This window comes from Solanum stenotomum, chromosome 1, assembly GCF_019186545.1.
Source record: "Solanum stenotomum isolate F172 chromosome 1, ASM1918654v1, whole genome shotgun sequence".
Taxonomy (NCBI): domain Eukaryota; kingdom Viridiplantae; phylum Streptophyta; class Magnoliopsida; order Solanales; family Solanaceae; genus Solanum; species Solanum stenotomum.
This window is the reverse complement of record NC_064282.1, coordinates 15,339,467-15,358,999: the sequence shown is the minus strand read 5'-3', so window position 1 is coordinate 15,358,999 and position 19,533 is coordinate 15,339,467. Positions and strand designations below refer to the sequence as shown.

Genomic DNA, 19,533 nt, shown 5'->3' with positions numbered 1-19,533 from the left:
TTTATTTATCCAATTATATAATGAAGTCAAGAGGGTAAGGTTAAATAAGAGGACCCCATGAAGCAAAGACTTTTTGTGTATATCAACGAATAAATAAATTGTTAGTCTAAAAAAAGATGATTAATGATTCTTAATTGAAGCATCGACTCTGTCTGTCAAAGAACAAATACAAATGGTTACGTTAGATAATAATTGATTAATAATTAATGTTTCAACATTTTAAGTCTATCAAGTTGTGTTTACTATAGACAATCTTGTTAATGGGTCTCACGATGGTCGAACATGTTATGATAGATATTGAATTATTATATTAAAATTATAGTATATTGTGATATTTGTTATACATTTTAGATTTTTTTTGTATTTAGGTATGATTTACAGTATTTATAAAAATCTTATTAAAATACCATATCAAAGTAAATAATTACATATACAATTCAATAAATATAGAATAATATTAGTAGTACAAATTGAACTAATTATTTAGACTATATTAGAACTTTGACTACTTTATCTATATGAAGGAAATTATTTATACATATATAAAATGTTAATATGATATAATTAAAATATTTCTTAAAAAGTCAAAAAGTCATTATATATTCCTTATTACTACATGAATATATTTAAATTTTCCTTCAACTATTAACTGACTTTCCAATATAATATATATGACTTCCTCCGTTTACTTTGATTTCTTTACGTACTAAAAATAAATGTTTGTTTTTATTTATTTGGTTTAAAAAATTAAGAGATAATTTATCTATTAATTTTTAATTTATCATTATTATTAATTATAGTCATTTCTCAATGCATTTATTGAAATATTAAATTTATTATATTTGAAATCGATGATAATATTCTTAAAAGAACTTGTCAAGTTAATACAAAACGTGTAAAAATGAAAAATAGTAGTACATGTCTTTTGATTTAAGCACTAAACAAAACCTTTTTTATATTCCTTTTATATATTTATTTTATTATATAGTATAAAAGAGTAGCTGGCTATGATTTTTCATAATGTTTGAAAAGTATTTAACAATTAGGTAATCGAAGTTGGTGAAATCCTTTGACCAATGTGTTTCTTCACCATAGAGTATTATTTTAACACTTCCAATAACTTGTAGATGCAATAATTATGATGTTTACATTTAATTAATCCTTTTCCCCTACGCGTGTTAGCGTCTCATATTTTTTAATACGATTTTCATAGGGTTAACAAACATAGACTTTATCATATATTATGATTTTAAATTTTGTGTATTGATAAAAAAAAAATCAATTTCTTACACAATCAAGTTAAAACTTCAACTCACACATATATATAATAATATAAAAAAATAACATGAGATTTTTCCATAGAAAATTAGCTTGGTTGATATGTCCTTCTCGGCTTCTCCCTTATTTATTCATAAACTAGTAAAATTACTCGCGCTTCACGCGAAAATTTAATATCACGGAATTTATAAAATAATACTTAAAACCTATCAGTCATAAAAACTAAAACACTATATTGTCTTACATACAAGATTACGTAGTAACAAACATTAATAATGTAAAGGAAAATGAAAATTATTACATCTTATTATTTATCCTTAATAACATAAGCATAAATTAATGACTATAAAAATACATACCAGGATCTGTAACATAAGCAATGGTGTCAGTGAACCACTCCACATGAGCAAAGTACACAAATATTTAATTGTGAAGAAGAAGAAGAAGAGTAGGTTCAGAATTTTCGTTGTTTTAAAATGAGAGGAAATCCCTCTATTAATAGACAATAAAGGGTAGTGTGAACAAATGTTTATTGTGCTTTATCGGAAAGGTTACAACTATTTGAAAAAGTTGTAACCCTTCAGAAAGGTCACAACTTTTCATAAAAGTCACAACTTTTCATAAAAGTCGCAATTCTTCATTAAAGTCGCAACTCTTCATAAAAGTCACAACTTTTCATAAAAGTCGCAACTCTTCATAAAACTTTCATAAATGTCACAACTTTTCATGAAAGAGGAAGGCTAGTTTTGGAAATAAATAAATTAAAAGTGAATTCTTGTTTGTGATGACGCCACGCAAGCGGGCCTAAGATTCTCAACCCCGAAACACCTATATCAAAGTTGTGTGTAATTTGCATGAAATTCATATTTTCAAATTTAAATTAGTAAGTGATATTTCATAAATTCAGCTAATCCTTTTCTTTTTGAAAGTATTTTTTTTTTTAGTTAATTTTATGTTGGATAAGAAAGGAATTCTGTGTGATTTAGTTTTTGAAGAAAAAAAAAACAATCATTGTCGAAGAAATGTTTGGATTACAGCTTTGAGACACCAATTATGTAGTTGTAATAAATTCCCAATAATTACACTATATACCAACTATTATTATTTTTCAGGTAAAACTCTTATCAGCTTAAGGTTCATTTTATATTGGTGATATTATGAGCACACCTCAACTAAGCATATGAACTCACACCATGTGTTGTAGCTAATATAAAAATTCATATAATCAACCCGACTCATAGGTAGTGCAATATTAATAGAATGATTGTCAATCTTTAATTACAAGACTTACGGACCAGAGAGGGTTGCTAAGATGGTAAACATCTTTTCCACATCCAGCTTAAGGTTGGCGGTTAAAATCAACAAGAGTAAAGGTGGGACGATTCACTTGGTAATATTTTGTCCTAAGAAAGCCAAGGATCATCAAAATTGCTATGTCAGTCAAAACTAGGGCTTATGCAATTGAATCAGAAATGCACGCAGGGATTGAAAAGAGCCCATAAAACTTCAAGGACTATGCCATTGCCAGAAGAATCTGTACAGCAATTGAACATAAAATTACAACAACAAAAAGAGTTCACTGTACAACACTTGGAACTCAGAAGAAGCATGACCAAAAACACGCGTTTTCAGAATTTAATCTTCCAGGCATCAAATGCAAAACTACAACTTCTTTTTTGTTCTTCGGCTGCAAATTAGCTCCCATCAGCATATATATGCAACTCGCATCTTCATCAAGAGCGGGATTTACTAACATAAGCTTCATATACATAGAGAATTTACACTTTCATGAGTGAACAAGTGAATACAGGCCAAGCCACCATGTATAGGCAGGTGTTGACGACCAGCAGCTAAGGAACTTCTGATTAGTTTTCATAGAGCTTCATATATCATTTCCTGCATCAAGAAAATCAACAGTCTCGCTCACTTTATGGATCTCAGCAACCAAGATGATATTTTTTTTAAAGAAGTAACATTTGGATTTTATAATCAAGACACTAAAGATATCAAAGGAGCTTGAACGTGGTTTGTTGTCAAATGGCAATGATAACAAAGAGCAATAAAATGAATAAGCCAAAACCTTCTTGGAAAACTGATGATACAAACAGAGGAAGATATAAAAAGGAATTGAGGGGGGAGCGGTAGAAAAGGAAAACAAAGTAGACCTGATTGCATATTGGGCATGTTTGACTTCTTTCCATCCACTCAAGAATACATGAAAGATGAAAATGATGGTTACATTTTGAAACTATTCTTGGATTGTCGGCATCATATTCTGCAAAACAAGTGCACAGTATAAACATTCAGGCTGAAAGCCAATCACAAGCAGGTTGATCATATAGCAGATAAACAAGAAAAACATAGAGAGGAGGGCAAAACTGAAGTCACCCCTCGAATGATGTTCACTTGTATACCTTCAAGACAAGTAGGACAAACATCCTCTTCTTCTGCTGATTTAATAATAGACAGATTAGATTTTACAAGGTCAATCCCTGTTTTCTTTAGGGAGGCGAGAAGAGACTCTGTTTCAGCTTTGCGATCAGAAAACTTAATATCTTTACAAGTTGTTATCTCATAGCTATGTTGAAGTACTGTTTCATCTGTGAACTGGGAACCTCCTCTTGACTGTGGATTCCCCAAAACTACTTCAAATGGAATTGGTGCAGGGGGAGAGCGGTAAGTGTCGGGTGTTGATCTATCTACGTTTAAATCATCCAGGAGCTCAGAGGTAAATGCAATAGCAGCACTATCATCAGATGTCAGGGACTCATACTCTTCAGAAGCTGGTGGAAACTGCAGAAAGAAGATTAAAAATCTATGGTAAGAGTTTGAGACTAAAAGAATGCCATAACAAAAAGATTAGAAAACACATCATGAACAAACGAAGTGCCAGTAAAACTGATTGACACAACTATAGAAGTGTATAGTTAGTATATACAAAATCTGTTGTGTTCTTTTTCCTACAAGTTTGAATTTTATCCTGAATGACATCCACTGTGTTCAGGTTTATAAGGAACCATGAATTGATCCAAATATTTAAGTTTCTCTTTAGAAAAAAAGGGTAAATCTCTTTAAGTGAAGCTTAATAGCAGAATGCATGAGCTGTAGCAATGCAATATTAATGATAAACCAATCAAACGGTAAAAAGGAGTGTTTCTTACCAAAAAATGTGAAATCTCACGTCAAGTCAATTAGACTAAGCACCATAAAGGCAGTAAGAAACTGCCTGAGCAGGGATTACACTTACAATTCAATGAGCTACCATTTTAAGAAATATGATACTATTTAACAAACACAGACTAGTGCAAATAGCACAAGGTTACAGAAAGTAAATGCATTAATAGGACAAAATTGAAAGCGCTTAAGCTAGTTGCATGTTTCCATATGTAGAGTGATTGGAACAGATTACTAACATAGTAAAATACTTGTGTTCCATGAAGCTGGGGAGGCTTCCTTGAAGAGCAGCAGCAACCACCCATCTTGCAGCTGTTTTACTTATCCAAGTATATGTCTTATTTCCCAACACATTACCTTCTCCGTCTGTATGAAGGGGGACAATTCACTGCAGAAACACAAAAGAAGAGATGAGCATTAAGAATTATACAGGCACAAAAAGAATTGAATGGTTAACAGCCAGTAAGGCAACATAGAAATTCAAAAAGAAGACCAGGATCAAGAATACCACATAAAAGAGCTCCTTGAAACAAGAACATAAAACTACTTTGATCCAATGCAGTACACATCAGCTATAACAGTTTAGAATTAATTATCCCTCAAAGCAAGATAAGTACTTGGGTTATAGTTTGAAGAAGCGCATTTGCTCTTCAGTACTTTTCTCTCCATAACATACTGAAGAGTCCATATTCTGTGATTTATGATGCATTGCTGAATAAATCACTTCTTTGTACAAAACGGTTGGATAGTTAATACAGACCGACAGACTTTATGTTCAACAATGATTTTCCAATTCCATGTAGCGCTCTCACAAGTCTGTCTATCAACCAATATTTTCATAGTTAAAATAGTTATCACAAGAGTCATAGAAACAAAGTTATACACAGACTTGACAGTCCACCATTAGAATACTTGTCGCATCATTTGAGCCTTCCAATTTCGAGATGGAGACTTTGTACTGAACATGTTCCAAAGATTGCATAAGAACTGACTTAGAGAAGCAAATGATGTTTAATGTACACTCAAGCTTATAAAATTACCCAAAGGTGTATCCTAATTGTCAATGGGGTGGGTGCATACCTTGGAGACTAGGGTTCAACCCGAGCAGAGAAAAAAACACTTGGTGATTCTTTTCACATTTGCTTGGGCTTGGTGGACGGAGCTACCCGTACCTATACTATTGGGAGTTAGCAGGTACCTATCTTCAAAACGCAATGGAAATTGCAATAACAATAAACAAAGCAGTAAGCTTCAACACTCCTATGACTATTCTAACCATAACAAACGATTACTGAGCAAAATAAAAAAGTTCCCCTGAAGTGAAAAAAACCCTATAGTCCATACCCTAAAAAATTATTGAGGTTAACAAAGAACCAACAAGTACTAGCAGTCAAACTCTTGATACCATAATTCTGGTACCAAAATTCATTGATGATATCGAAGAAACTAAGCTTTCGAGAAAACATTAACTAAGAAAAGTGAAATATTAGCAAAACGGAGAAAACAGAAGCACTACACATGAAACCTGATAAGTATACCCAAACCCAGTAACATTTCAGAATTTCTAACTGCACCCGCTTTCAGTCTCAGAAGCATACACATACAAAGACAATGGCACACCAAAAAACCCCATTAAGGAAAAACAGCACCTGTACCTAGACAAGAGACCTAATACTACAAACACAAGCAAAGCAGAATTATTAGACCAAAAAACTGATTAATAGACTAGACCTAAATAACTCAGTCAATCTTAAACTAGTTGGGTTCAACAAATTTTAGATAAATTGGCTAGAACCACCTCCAGTTTCCAAAGAACACATTAAATAGCAGTGGCACATCAGAAAGAACTAGAGAGAACCCCTTTTGCTAAAAGACAACAGAAATTAATAGAACAAACTCAGCAAAAAAACAGAATCTTTACACAACCTGACCAATAGACCAGACAAAATAGAATTCAGAAGGTTAAAAATTACACACTTTCCGTTTCAACTTTCAAGAAGACTTACTTACAGAGGTAGTGGCAGACTAGAAACAAGACAAAAGGAGGAAAAACAGAAGCTTTACCAATAACCACACTAAAATATTTTGCTTGGAATGGTAAGAAAAAGAGAATCTTCACAAAATACACCTAATAAATAAACCACACCCAATCAAAGTAAAACAACAACACACCCAATATAATATCACTAAGTGGAGAAAGATTATTTCCGATAGACCTCGGCTCGAGTAAAATCAGTTCAAAGCAACCCAATGGAAGTATCAAAAAAATTAACCACACCCACCTTCAGTTTTCAAATGTATCTCATAAAAATCAACTTCAGTTCCAAAAACAAGAAGTGGCACACCAGAAACACCAACAAGGGAAAAAAAGAACCTTCAACTTGCTAAAGATTCTATTTTTATTAGTGTTTTTTGGAAAGTATAAGCTTAAAATGGTAACTAGCCACTAGTGGGATGAACAAGAAGAAAAGGGAGTAAAGGACTTGAGAGAATGACAAAGAAAAAACTGAAAAAAAGGGGTTACTTCCATTTTAATAAAGAAGGGAGTTCAATGACAATAGTACAAAGTTTAGTGGTCGGAATAGACAGAAAAAAACGATGTGCAAAATGGCTTCGCCCGGACTCGAACCGGAGACCTTCAGTGTGTTAGACTGACGTGATAACCAACTACACCACGAAACCTATTTGAAGCAAGTTTTCACAAAAATATATTTAAATTAACAATGATATATTGGTCTTTTTTAATATGATTATTTGAAAAAAATTCTTTTGAATGGAGGGCTTATCAGAAACAATCTTTTTAACCCCACAGTGATAGAGATAAGGTCTGTTTTCATATTTCACTTGTGAAATTACATTAAATATGTTATTATTATTATTATTATGGTGGTCATTGCTTAAGCATAATTTATCAAAATGATGTTTGGTAAGTATAGTGCAAACAACCCAATGAGCAAATTGAAGTATATAGTAGACATATATTACAACATAAACTCAAAAGGAAAAAGGACAGGTTACAACATAAAGCATTGACTTAGCTAAAATATCGATTGTTAAGACATGATTCCGTGAGACTTTAGCCGCATAGTCACAAGAGGATCTAAGGGTCGAGAGGGTTTTCATCCAATAGAAATTTTTGTAAAGACGGTAAAATTCATATGAGTACAATTTATTTATTTATTGAAATATCAACGTTCATTATGTTAAATTAATAAGATCAAAGGATACAGTTAAACTGAATACAAAATAAAATATTTACAAAGTAAATTGGTAACTTCGAATTTGAAAAACTATAACAATATAATTGTAACTTCGAATCTTTATACAGAATAAAATATTTACAAATTTTACAAGCCCAAATTTGAAATAAAATACATAAACATTGAAAACTATAAACTAACTAAAAATATATTAACAAAGTAGATTCTAAATAATATTTTTAATCTATAAATAAAATAAAATTATATATAAAATATTTACAAGCCCAAATTTGAAATAAAATACATAAACATTGAAAACTATAAACTAACTAAAAATATATTAACAAAGTAGATTATAAATAAAATAAAATTATATATATATATTATGTCGATTTGGTTTGAGTTCAGTTTGATTTTTTTTCTTTTAATGCCAAACCAAATTAAGTGTGATCAATTTTTTTTTCAACCACCAAACCACAAATCATTTTTTTTTTCGATTTGATTTAATTCGTCGGTTCGGTTTAACTTGTACACCTCTAGTCACAACGCAAGAGATGATATAAAATTGCGCCAAAAGTGAAAATTTTGTTAGGTGAAACTATTTAAAGTTGAATCCATCAATATATATGAATTAATGGTTGAAGTGGTGACAACAAGTGATGACTTTCTTGTCAACATTGTACCAAGTTGCTTAAAAAGATAACCACTTTAAATTAATGGTGATCACTGATCAGCATTGCGGCTGACAATTCTTTATTATAACCATAATAATAATCAAAACAATCTATGGCTAATAATAATTGAGTGAAACAGACAATTCTTCTTTCTTCATTACCTGTAGACAAAGTCACATTCCTCCTGGCTGCTGCCGTCCATTTATTTATATCTTAAAATATATCATACGATAGATAATTCATAAATAATATGGCAAATATTTTCTCAGAATTTGATTAGTCAATCACTTCACATTAAATATAATTAAATTCAAGATAAAACTTATTCTAAAATCATCATATTTGAAATGTAACCTCACATTCTTCTTGGTTACAATCTCAAAGCTATAATTCACGATAATTTTTCTTTGAACGAAACGAACCTAAGAGAAAAATACATTAAATTACAAATAATTATAAGTCATTTTTTAGTAATGGTTCAATCTAATAATGAATAATTATACGATATTAAGTGATCATCTGAATAATTAACTCGAAACGTTGAACAGTACAAAAGGATTGCTCAATCTTGATCAATGATTATCAAATACCGAATTATTCCAATTCCGACGATTTACTTCAATCAGCAGTTACTATTTCTATCGACCATTGTTGCCACCAGTAATTCACTTTTAGCTAGAGAAGAAGTTTCAGTTAATAATGATTCATGTAAATTCCACACTTGTATTTCCAATGCCCTTAAAATTTCAGCGAAAATGGGCAATCTTGATGAAGGGAAATATATACATGGAAATATTATTAAGTTGGGTATGACTAATGTTCTTTCCCTGGGAAATCAGCTCTTGCAAGTTTATGTAAAATGTAAGGAGTTTGTTGATGCGTGCAAGGTGTTCGATGAAATGTGTGTTAGAAATATTGTTACTTGGAATACGTTGATATGTGGTTTAAGGTATTCTGTTGAGCGTTTCAAGACAAATGGTTATCTGGGGTTCTGTTATTTCAAGCAAATGTTGATGGAATCGGTGTCTCCTGATTGCATTACTTTCTGTGGGTTGCTCCGACTTTCTGTGGAGTTAAAGGGTGGTGTTTGGTTGGCCAAGGAGTTGCATTGTGCTATTGTGAAGTTGGGATATGATCAAAGTTGTTTTCTTGGTGCCACTCTTGTTGATTTGTATGGGAAGTTTGGGTTGATTGGAGAGGCTAGGTGTATTCTTGATGGGGTTTTGGCGCGTGATTTGGTGTTATGGAATGTTATGATTTCTTGCTATGTACTGAATGGTTTGGGCGAAGAGGCTTTTTGGTTATTCAGTTTGATGAGATTGGAGGGGTTTGAGGGGGATGAGTTTACATTTGCTAGTCTACTTAATTCCTGTGCTAGTTTGGGGCTTTATGAGACAGGTAGGCAGATCCAAGGACTTGTTATTAAAGTTTGCCTTAACAAGGATGTGGTGGTTGAAAGTGCACTTGTTGATATGTATGCAAAGAATGAACATATAACCGATGCTCGCAAGGCTTTTGATGCAATGGCCTTCAGAAATGTAGTCTCTTGGACCACTATTATTGTAGGTTATGGACGCCGTGGAGATGGGAAGCAAGCTATGGAACTTCTAAAAAGGATGGTAAGAGAGGATTTTGTTCCTGATGAGCTCACTTTGGCTAGTGTTCTTAGTTCATGTAGCAACTTATCAATGGCCACTGAAACTGTACAAGTTCATGCTTATGCAGTTAAATATGTATTCTCAAATTCTATATCGATTGGAAATGCATTGATAAATGCATACTCAAAGTGTGGTAGTATAGCTCATGCTTACCAGTCCTTCAGCTCAATAAAAACACCAGATCTTTTTTCATGGACCTCAATGATTGGAGCTTATGCATCCCATGGCTTTTCAAAGGAAGCTATTCAACTTTTTGAGGAAATGTTGGAAAATGGTGTGAAGCCAGATAGTATTGTATTTCTAGAGGTTCTCTCTGCCTGTAGCCATGGTGGTCTCTTTAGTAAAGGGCTGCAGTACTTCAGTTTGATGACTAATTACTACCAAATTAAGCCAAGCTCAGAACACTATACCTGTCTCGTAGATCTTTTTGGACGATTAGGCCTTCTAAATGAGGCTTATGAATTTCTAAACTCAATGCCAATTGAATTCCAACCAGATGCCCTAAAGGCTTTCGTTGGCGCTTGTAGAATCCATGGAGACATGAAATTGGCAAAATGGGCTGCAGAAAAGCTTTTCGTGATAGATCCAAATGATACTGCTACTTACGTCCTGATGTCAAACTTGTGCGCCTCTGATAGTAATTGGCCTGATGCAGCCTTGATCTGGGAAATGGCTAGAGAGCGGTTGCATAACAAGTCGCCAGGCTGTAGCATGGAAATTATTACTCGTGGAATCAACACATTAGCATGAAGCTACTAAAACTTCGCTGCAGTTGCAAACACTTGGGCTGCTTTGAGCATGAAAATGGAGGAGAACAGGGAATGGATGTAGTTAGGAAACAGAATGAGATTGAATATGTAGCAAGAGCAAGGCAAGGGTTGCCAGACTGATTGATGAAAGGTTAACCTCTGCACAACAGTTGTGTAAATTATAGTAACGGCTCCTAAAACACAAGAAAATTTTGTCATCTAATTGTTATGCACTAGTATGATCTCAAGTAAGCTTCAGGAAGCCAAAAGAACCTTTTGATGGATGGAGGCTCCGCGACATTCTTTTCAGGGAAACACAAGTACATGGTATCTACAGTAAACATTTTTTTTTTTTTGCAAGACTGTGAAGGGAGATTGTCTATACTGTTTGCTTCTTGTCCGTAGAGATTTATTTCTGAAACAAACTCAGATTTTACCTGTAGCTTCACAAGGATCTGTATAAGGAGAAGATTCAAACTTCCATTCAGAGAATGTACATTCCTCTCTCTTCCTTTTGATACTAAACTTTCATGGTTTACCCATTTCACATAACATCTGCTACAAGTGTAATACGTACAGACAATTGAACAGTGGGCTATGCAACAGTATATATGGGACTTTATAAATAGGACTCATCATTGGAACAATTGCATTACAGACTTCACCAATATATGAACTTGTGTGGTTTGCCTTGCATCTCCGCTACCAGTATTGACTAAACGGAGAAAGAATTAAAACAAAGTTACTATACCTAGCACCAATCTTCTTTCCCTTTTCATCTTCCCTATTGTAAGCTATAACTTTCCTGACTACACAAAATGGACCCTTTCTGCTTTTGGTTCCTATAAACAAGACACCAGTGGTGTATCCCTTAGCCAAGTAAAACTTTAAAGAAGAAAAAGAAAAACTATTTGAGAATGACTAACAAACATTTTTTTTTTTATTGTTAAAAACGACTGACAAACATTTGCTTCTCCATATCCACTAATCACTTGCCCAATGTAGAGAAGTGACTTCTTGGTGCAGTTCATCATACGTTCTCAGCATCAAGTAGCTCTAGCCTCTATATGTTATGTGCTTGGGCTAAAGTCGATTCTAGTATGAACTATCTACCACCTCTTTCGTTACTACCACTGAAAGAATTTTGCCGAGCCAATTCATAGTTCTCTGATCGAGGTTGTTCATTCTCACAGTTTACTGCTGTTGCTTTTGAACATAGAAAAAGAAATGAAGAAGTATATATCGAAACATGCCATGCACTGCAGAAATGAGATATGAAAGATGTCAGAGAAAGAAGAGGAGAGAGAGAGAGAGTCAAAAAGACATAGGAGAAATGCTTGATAGCTCTTCAGACCTGTGCCATATCCAGTAATTTTGACTTGTTTCAAGTTTCCAGCTAATAGCAGCCATTGCTAATGCAGTGAATCCCGCAAGTAGAAAGCCCCACCGAAAGCGCTTCAGAAGTGACCGAATGAAATTATGAATCCATGCTTTTACAGTTTCCCATCTGCATTCAAAATCATACTTAGCTGACTTATTAGATATTAAAACAAGTAATAAATTTATATTTTTGTTCTAAAAATTTACATGTCTAAATTTTTAGAACAAAAAATCCACATACCTGTTGAGCATGTTCAAACAAATTTCTGTTGAAAAGGAAATCCATCTATGATGAGTAAAGAATTCAATGAGGAACCCAATGAACAGAGCCAAAGTACCAATAGTGACGACAAGAATAATGTTTGAGGACCTGTAAATGTTGACCAAGTTAAAGCTGATTCAAACAGTTCAATGGCAAGAAAACCAAATCCAAACTTCTACTGAAAAAAGAGGAATTTTACTTGGTTGGTCCACTTTCAGCCATGAGGGCTGTCAGGATTGCAACAACAGTGTGAATCGCCCTCTTTGTAACTTCGTCAATAGTAGACAAGTACACAAAAGTACTAACAACAGCCATGAAAGAGAGCCAGAAATCCATGAACTGGGGCCGATCGACAAAAAGGAAACCATATAATTACTTAGCCACGATGCAAAAATGCAATATAGCACAATCCATAGGAGTGATACCTGTAAGACATGATAGGACAATGGACACCAAGTGCCAAGATCACATGCATGATACAGGCCACTTGAGATACCACTTGATGTGTAAAGAACCCATTCAGCAAATGCCTGCAGAAGAAAGGAGAACCTTTTAACCATAGAAAAATGAAGAATCCAAGGTATAGCTCTACCACAAGTTCATCCGCTTGTCCACTGAAAAAAAAAATTATTATACCCACACTCTGATAAAGTTTGTCTGCTGAAATGTAACCCTAGATATCTTATTTTAACAGCCTCTTCACTTGAATATTAATCAGAAGAAATCAATTGCCTTAGGATGTTACGGGATTAGCTAATATCACCTTATGACGGAGGGCCCAGTAAGCAGGGAGCAAAGCTGCAGCATTGGATCCAATAAGGGAAATCGATTGCCACATTTGCCCTACATGAGTTTTCAGCACTTGTCCTTTAAAAGATCCATTGCATAATTAATTGGCTACTAATGGGAACTTAATGAGTTAACATTTTATCAAAACATAAGCAAACAAATAGTAATCAAGAGTGTACTAGCAATAGCAGAGAGCATCTAGCAATAGCAGAGAGCATGTTGAAAGACATGTTGGCAACATAATGTTGCAATTTTTTATTTTTTATTTTTTTTGGTGAAACACATGAAGCAATTGAAATGGTTTAAACTGAATCATGATCAGAGCAAGCTATCAGCATGCAGAACACACAAATGTTGCTCCTCATATTACCCTACATTGAATAGATTGACAGGTTTACTACAGATAGTACTGATTGTGCAAACAGTAACTGGTTACTCTAATCTGCAACGTCTAGTTCCAGATTCAATTTTAAGTGCTAAGTGAAGACTTTCAAAAATACAAACAAACAAAGAAACAACAGAGGATGTAGCAACAGTTCTCTTAAAATGGCTAAGACACTGACATAAGTCCGAATGTCACAAAAATACAATGCTTTACCTGAAGAAGAAACCAGTTCAACACTGCAATCAAAGCCTCCATTGCGTCGATCACAATCACAGAAACTGAAAAAGACAGATTTATTGCATGAGAACATGAATCGAACCCAATAACTCCATCTTCAGAAATCGTCATATATGAACCTGTATAATGTGAGACCACTTGAATCCAACACAGACTTGCATGCCCCATGCGAAGAGCATTTCTCTGGGCATCTCTCTAGTGAGATAGACATGGTAGTTTCAACTGTCGAACTATGCCTGTTTGAAATTGGGTGCCTTAACCCAAAACTCCATGTTCCTCCTCTAGCATATATGATATAAAAGCTAACGGATTTATCACTTGCATCATATAACTTAAAAAACATGGAACCATTGCTATTGCTTGTGCTGTTTGAATAGAAGTAATCCCAATTACTAAGAGAGGGAAATCCACCATATCTGGCATATATTTCCCCACTTATCTTTGCTTCTGATGTAACGCGGACATGAATATTTCCGCCAGCAGCACCATCGGGAATGTCCAGAAGGAAAAAGGTCCAAGTGTAATCCCCATCAGAGGAATTACTCAAAAGAGGTCCCAAAGGAAAACTAGCAGAGCCTGAGGAAACTTCTCCACTGATAGGTAGATAATAGGATTCAAAAGCGACATATGGAGTTCTTTTCAGAAACGTCTGCACAGAACAATTACGAGGTACAAGGTTGTTAATGGAAAGTCCTGCTACTAGTCCAAGACCCACCCCCCACCCAAAAAAAAAGACATGAAATGATTGACAAACTAATCAGGTCAGCTTTGATACGTGCTATTTGCACTGGAAGAGAAAATGTGTATCTATACATCTAGTGTATCATTTTCTTTTATTAAGCAGGAAATTGAGTTATCCAAATCCACAATGACCATACATAATTCAATATTAATGTGCAAGTAAACAAGTATACAAAATTAATGAGAAGTTTTGAGAAAGATTGAAGCAGACAAACTCCTTAAAAGTTCACCTGAAGTGTGTATTTTGCTGTTGTACAGTTCAATCCAGCCTTATTCGCAGGACACCGAAGTACTTGCCATTCCAATGAATAGCATATTGTAGTGTTCATTTCTTGGATTGCCGACGTGCTTTCTGACAGGTTTGCTGGCAGTATTTTAATATACCAACGACCAAGTCTAGGTAAAGGTATGACCAATGGGGATCTGTTTATATCAGCAGAATAATCATACAGTTGTGGCTGCGGTAAAGTTCCATGCCGAACATAACACATCAGGGAATGTCCGCTGCTATTGATGGCCCCATTAGAAAGCTGTGATTGAGTAAACGTGATATTTAATGCTGTGATTATTATCTTCTCGGCAATACTCACTACATCCAATGAGTAGACTTTTGACCCAGCTACGTCAAGACAGCTCTCCTCGGTACCTCCACAGGGAGTCATATTGGCTGCAGTTTTATAAGATTTAAGGATATAATTAAGTAAATAAAAGTATGCTCTCTCTACCAGCTTAAGCCTTTAGATGAGATGGTATAAGAGCAAACAGAGGTCCTGATATCGAATGTCACCACCACCCATTATCAAAAAGAATTTTCACGTGCTTTAGCCCATGAAAAAAGAAACAGGACCCTGAATATAATTAAGTAAATAAAAGGGTACTCTCTCTAACAGATCTATTAGATGAGATGGTCACATACTTCAACAAGTTTGAATACCTATTCCACTTTCAGGAGATATATAGGTATCCGAACATGAGAGTAAACTGATTGTTTGGTTGCAGAATTTGCCCAGCATAGCTGAATTTGTACAGCCTTCCACAGTTATATTACCACTGAATGAGTACGAATGTCCTCGATTAATCTGCAAAGAGAAATCAGTCAATAGAAATTAGCTAGCTAAGATATTAAACCGTTGAAATGATGGTATTACGACTTTAAAAGAATGATATTTGTTTCACAGTGGTAAGCTTCAGTCCAAGGGTTGGGGGAGTGAGATTAGATTCTTAGAATCTCCAGGTTAATTGATAGAGTAGTATTTCTTTCTTTGTTATGACAAAGCAACACAAATCTTCATCATACAAGTAAACAATCCAGTGGAACTTAAGACACACCTGCTACTTTTTGGAGGAAACAAATTATGTTTTTTTGATTGGTATAGGTATTGTATTAAAAAGTAGCAAAACTGCTGGCAAGTATTTACAGAGGAAAGTTTCGTTACAAGTTTGGAGGAAACAATTTTCGGTATGTATTCCTCCTCACTAACAACTGCCCCCACAAGGAAGAGAGCAGGCTTCTCTCTCAGGCGGAACACTTCCTCACTAATGTGTACTCGTATCTTAGAGCTTTGTCAGATTGCTATACCCATTCTTAACCTAGCGGTGTTGTTCCTTTATTAGCAACATAAACTACAACTCTACAACGCTCTCACAAATCTACCACTTCCTAATTTCTTTCCACTTAGAAGTCCTTTTCACTAGTTTCATAAAATGCATGCCAACCACAAAAGAGCAGGTGCATGCCATTTCCCCACATTTCTCTAAGGTTCAGTAGCAACAGAGCTGGTGGAAGTCAAAGTCATTATTTTTGAACTACTGGAAGAGCTCATGTGAATGATTAACCCCAAACAAGATCAATCATGTTAGCTCTCCTCTTTCATTTTGCACTATCCCTTTAGGTTCAAGCCAAAGAAGAGGAGCAGGCCTTTCCTCTTTTACTTCCTCTGCTTAGGTAGAAAAAGAGATAAATGTAGTGATAATTTGATTATTATCTCTGTAGTAAATAGGAGAGAAAATCGAGTTCAATTCTTTTACTAAAACTAAAAAAACACAGGGTATTAATTGATCACATAGAGATGTTCAGAGAGAAATTTCAGATATATCAGAAGATCATTTCAACAAATAAATAATGTCTATCTGATCATATGTTGAAAACTCAAATAGAAATGCCCATAAGAAAGAAGCGCAAAAGATAATAGCCAAGATGTGGAATATAAATAAGTTAGAGCAAGTACCATTTTTGATTGTGTCCTTAAAGGTCCGATGCCATTAAATAACCCAAAATACCATATTCCTGGACGAATCTGTGAAAAAACTTATTTCAAACCCAAGTTAACATGCATAAGACCACCACTGAAAAGAAATTTATCTCTCAAATGGAGAAGCTAGTATACTACAAAGAAGAAACTAACCCACATATATTACAAAGTTAAGAATAAACCTGCTCATTTGTCAACATCAAGGATACACTTTTCTGCATAGGATAACACTTCTCAACCATTTGAAGATCTTGTGATCCTCCAAAGGAACTATTGGAAATATGGTCTATCACTACAGAAAAAAACTAATATTATTAGTTACTTCGGGCCACATGATTTGGCATGCTCAGTCAGTTCAGAGAATGATTTTTGTACCTAGACCTGTAAGAGAAGTGTTATAAACATCTGGAAGGGGCGGACTTCCTTCTCGGAAGCAGATCATCGGCAAAGTACTTACTTTTCCTATTCTTTTCAGGTCCTGCATACAGTTAAATTCAGGAATTAAAGATTGTAAAAGGATAATTATTGGGATTAAAAGCACGGTATGGTCAGTGGAAAAAAATCTTTAGCACCAATATCAAGAAAGTAAACAGAGAAATTGTAGTGGGCAAAAGGAGCAAATTGCATAATCATATTAAAGACAACCAAAAAGAGATTCCAAAGTTATAAGCAGAACATTTCAATGATGAAAGTTTCGGTCATGCACTTACAACGCCAATATTGGATTCCAAAGCAATAGTCACCGAAGAGAACCATGGTGGTAAGTCCACTGCAGAAAGGCATGGAAACCAAAACCAGTAAGCCATTAATTAAAAAGGAAAGAAACCTTAAACTGTTTGAAGTCACAACACAGTATATTCTCCATTTAACACTTCGTCACACAATTATCCGTGATACAACCAACGCAGAAACATCTCTAAAGATAGCCATCGAATAAGGAAATCCAGATAGGGTACATTTGAAAAACAAGAGAGACTAAAAAATAAGATAGCACTAATCTGCCTGTAAAAAACCAGTTTTCAAAAATTTACATAGATAGATGTAAATACTGATACTTCACAAACAAAACCAAGATAGCTAGAATGGAGTAATAAATAATTGAACATTACAAACACTGAAGGCAGAGAACAAGCTAAATCCACAACTGCTGAATAACAGAGCGAGCAGCTCATGACTAAGGATTTTTTCTGTTTTGAAACTATGGAAATACTAACAAGAATAAATAAGCAAAACCAGTTGGTTGAATCAGAACAAGCGATTACATATTTACATCAAAGCAACTGATACATCAGTGAAATGAGTGATCCATAGACTATCAATCAGTTAAAACAACTCAAACGAAACAAGCAACTCGAAATATTGCTCTCATACATCTCTAACTGCATTCATCTATTCATGCATTGATGAATACAGAGAAACAGATAACAAAAATTCTAAAAGAATCAAAAACCAGTACCCCTAACTTCATCCATCCCCTCCCAGTGCAACTGATACATTAGTGATACAAGTGATCCATAGACCATCAATCAGTTAAAACAACTCAAAAATGAAACAAGCAACTCGGAATATTGCCCTCATACATCTCTCACTGCATTCATCTATTCTTGCATTGATGAATGCAAGAAATAGATATCAAGAATTCTAAGAGAATCAAACCCCGGTATCCCAAATTTCGCCAAGATCCCAGAATCCCTCCCCTGCTCCATCAAACTCTCCTCCACCCCACCTCCCTCCCAGTGCAACTGATAATTAAGTGAAACGAGTACTCCATAGACCATCAATCAGTTAAAACAACTCAAAAATGAAACAAGCAACTCGAATTATTGCTCTCATACATCTCTAGCTGCACTCATCTATTCTTGCATTGATGAATACAGGAAATAGATATCAATAATTCTAAAAGAATCAACCCTCAATCTCCCAAATTTCATCGAGGTCCCAGAATCCCTCCCCCACCCCACCCCATCCCCCTCCCAGTGCACCTGATACATCAGTGAACAAGTGATCCATAAACCATCAAAAGTAAAAATAACTCAAAAACGAAACAAGCAACTCGAACTATCGCTCTCATACATCTCTCGCTACATTCATCTATTCTTGCATTGATGAATACAAGAAATAGCAACAAGTACAGAAAAATCATCCAAATAAAACAAGATATCAAGAACTCTACAAGAATCAAAACCCATCATCCCAAATTTCGTCGAGGTCTCAGAATGAAACTTAAAATTCACATACCACAACAACCCTCCCAAAAACAAAACAAAAAATAATCAAAACCCCTTTGAGAAAAAGGGTAAAAAAACAAACTTTAATCAACTAATACAAAAAAATTACCACTAATGTATCTCCATTCATAAGGTTTGAGCACAGTTTTTGCATATATGAAGCTAGAAAGAGTAGCACTCTTATGTGGACCATCCCCACCTTGGACTTGTTCTCCATACAAAACCCAACAAGAACTAAAACAAGTAACTGTAAACACTAGAAATACAAGAAAAAGATTCGAACAAGAATGACCCAGAATCAAAAACATGTTTTCCCCCCTTTTCAAAGATGATTCTTTAGTACAGAATGAGGATGTTTTACTGAATCATTCGCCTCTTCTCTCTGTGCCTATAAATATACATTAGAAAGAAAAAAAAAAACATTCCAAATTGGAATTCAGTCCATTAGATTTTTGGGTAATATAATATATTGTACAAAAAATATTAAATTAGGTGAATGTTTTGCGTATTTTCTTGGGTTTCTGGA

At 34.4% G+C, this 19,533-nt stretch overlaps 3 protein-coding genes and 1 non-coding gene across 8 annotated transcripts; 1 reads left to right on the top strand and 3 right to left on the bottom strand.

Annotated features, from left to right (window-relative positions):
- Positions 1–2,799: 2,799 nt before the first annotated feature.
- On the bottom strand, positions 2,800–6,945 carry LOC125853454 (probable E3 ubiquitin-protein ligase RHB1A). 4 transcript variants are annotated; one of them, XM_049533145.1, is made up of 6 exons: positions 6,735–6,927; positions 5,533–5,624; positions 4,692–4,840; positions 3,693–4,071; positions 3,444–3,553; positions 2,800–3,174 (listed from the first exon to the last, which is right to left on the bottom strand). In XM_049533145.1, the coding sequence occupies exons 3-6, from the start codon at positions 4,755–4,757 to the stop codon at positions 3,151–3,153; spliced, it is 579 nt and encodes a 192-aa protein (XP_049389102.1). In that variant the 5' UTR covers positions 4,758–4,840; positions 5,533–5,624; positions 6,735–6,927; the 3' UTR covers positions 2,800–3,150. The 4 variants fall into 4 exon arrangements, with proteins under 4 accessions (XP_049389102.1, XP_049389103.1, XP_049389101.1 ...); XM_049533146.1 differs by lacking the exon at positions 5,533–5,624 and having other exon boundaries at positions 6,735–6,945; XM_049533144.1 differs by lacking the exons at positions 5,533–5,624; positions 6,735–6,927 and adding an exon at positions 6,459–6,548.
- Positions 6,946–7,060: 115 nt separating this feature from the next.
- Positions 7,061–7,134, bottom strand: TRNAV-AAC (transfer RNA valine (anticodon AAC)). The gene has a single exon. It is a non-coding gene; the product is annotated as a tRNA-Val (tRNA).
- Positions 7,135–9,081: 1,947 nt separating this feature from the next.
- On the top strand, positions 9,082–10,734 carry LOC125858318 (pentatricopeptide repeat-containing protein At2g46050, mitochondrial). The gene has a single exon (XM_049538105.1). The coding sequence runs from the start codon at positions 9,082–9,084 to the stop codon at positions 10,732–10,734; it is 1,653 nt and encodes a 550-aa protein (XP_049394062.1).
- Positions 10,735–11,329: 595 nt separating this feature from the next.
- LOC125870843 (uncharacterized) lies at positions 11,330–19,533 on the bottom strand. 2 transcript variants are annotated; one of them, XM_049551390.1, is made up of 15 exons: positions 19,117–19,533; positions 17,490–17,548; positions 17,155–17,257; positions 16,962–17,071; positions 16,756–16,824; positions 15,462–15,606; positions 14,758–15,194; positions 13,906–14,435; positions 13,763–13,827; positions 13,139–13,242; positions 12,801–12,905; positions 12,575–12,714; positions 12,355–12,483; positions 12,088–12,240; positions 11,330–11,992 (listed from the first exon to the last, which is right to left on the bottom strand). In XM_049551390.1, exons 1-15 carry the CDS (start codon positions 19,313–19,315, stop codon positions 11,839–11,841), a joined length of 2,502 nt encoding a protein of 833 aa, XP_049407347.1. In that variant the 5' UTR covers positions 19,316–19,533; the 3' UTR covers positions 11,330–11,838. The 2 variants fall into 2 exon arrangements, with proteins under 2 accessions (XP_049407347.1, XP_049407353.1); XM_049551396.1 differs by having other exon boundaries at positions 13,139–13,218.

Coding starts and splice junctions, on each gene's coding strand:
- LOC125853454 (XM_049533146.1), bottom strand. CDS start 4,757: ATGGGTGGTTGCTGCTGCTCTTCAAGGAAGCCTCCCCAGCTTCATGGA. Junction 4,072..4,691: donor GAACACAAGTATTTTACTAT/GTTAGTAATCTG, acceptor TTCTTTCTGCAG/TTTCCACCAGCTTCTGAAGA. Junction 3,554..3,692: donor TTGTCCTACTTGTCTTGAAG/GTATACAAGTGA, acceptor CTTGTTTTGCAG/AATATGATGCCGACAATCCA.
- LOC125870843 (XM_049551390.1), bottom strand. CDS start 19,315: ATGTTTTTGATTCTGGGTCATTCTTGTTCGAATCTTTTTCTTGTATTT. Junction 12,241..12,354: donor TGTTTGAACATGCTCAACAG/GTATGTGGATTT, acceptor TTTTGAATGCAG/ATGGGAAACTGTAAAAGCAT. Junction 11,993..12,087: donor AATTACTGGATATGGCACAG/GTCTGAAGAGCT, acceptor TCATTTCTGCAG/TGCATGGCATGTTTCGATAT.
- LOC125858318 (XM_049538105.1), top strand. CDS start 9,082: ATGGGCAATCTTGATGAAGGGAAATATATACATGGAAATATTATTAAG.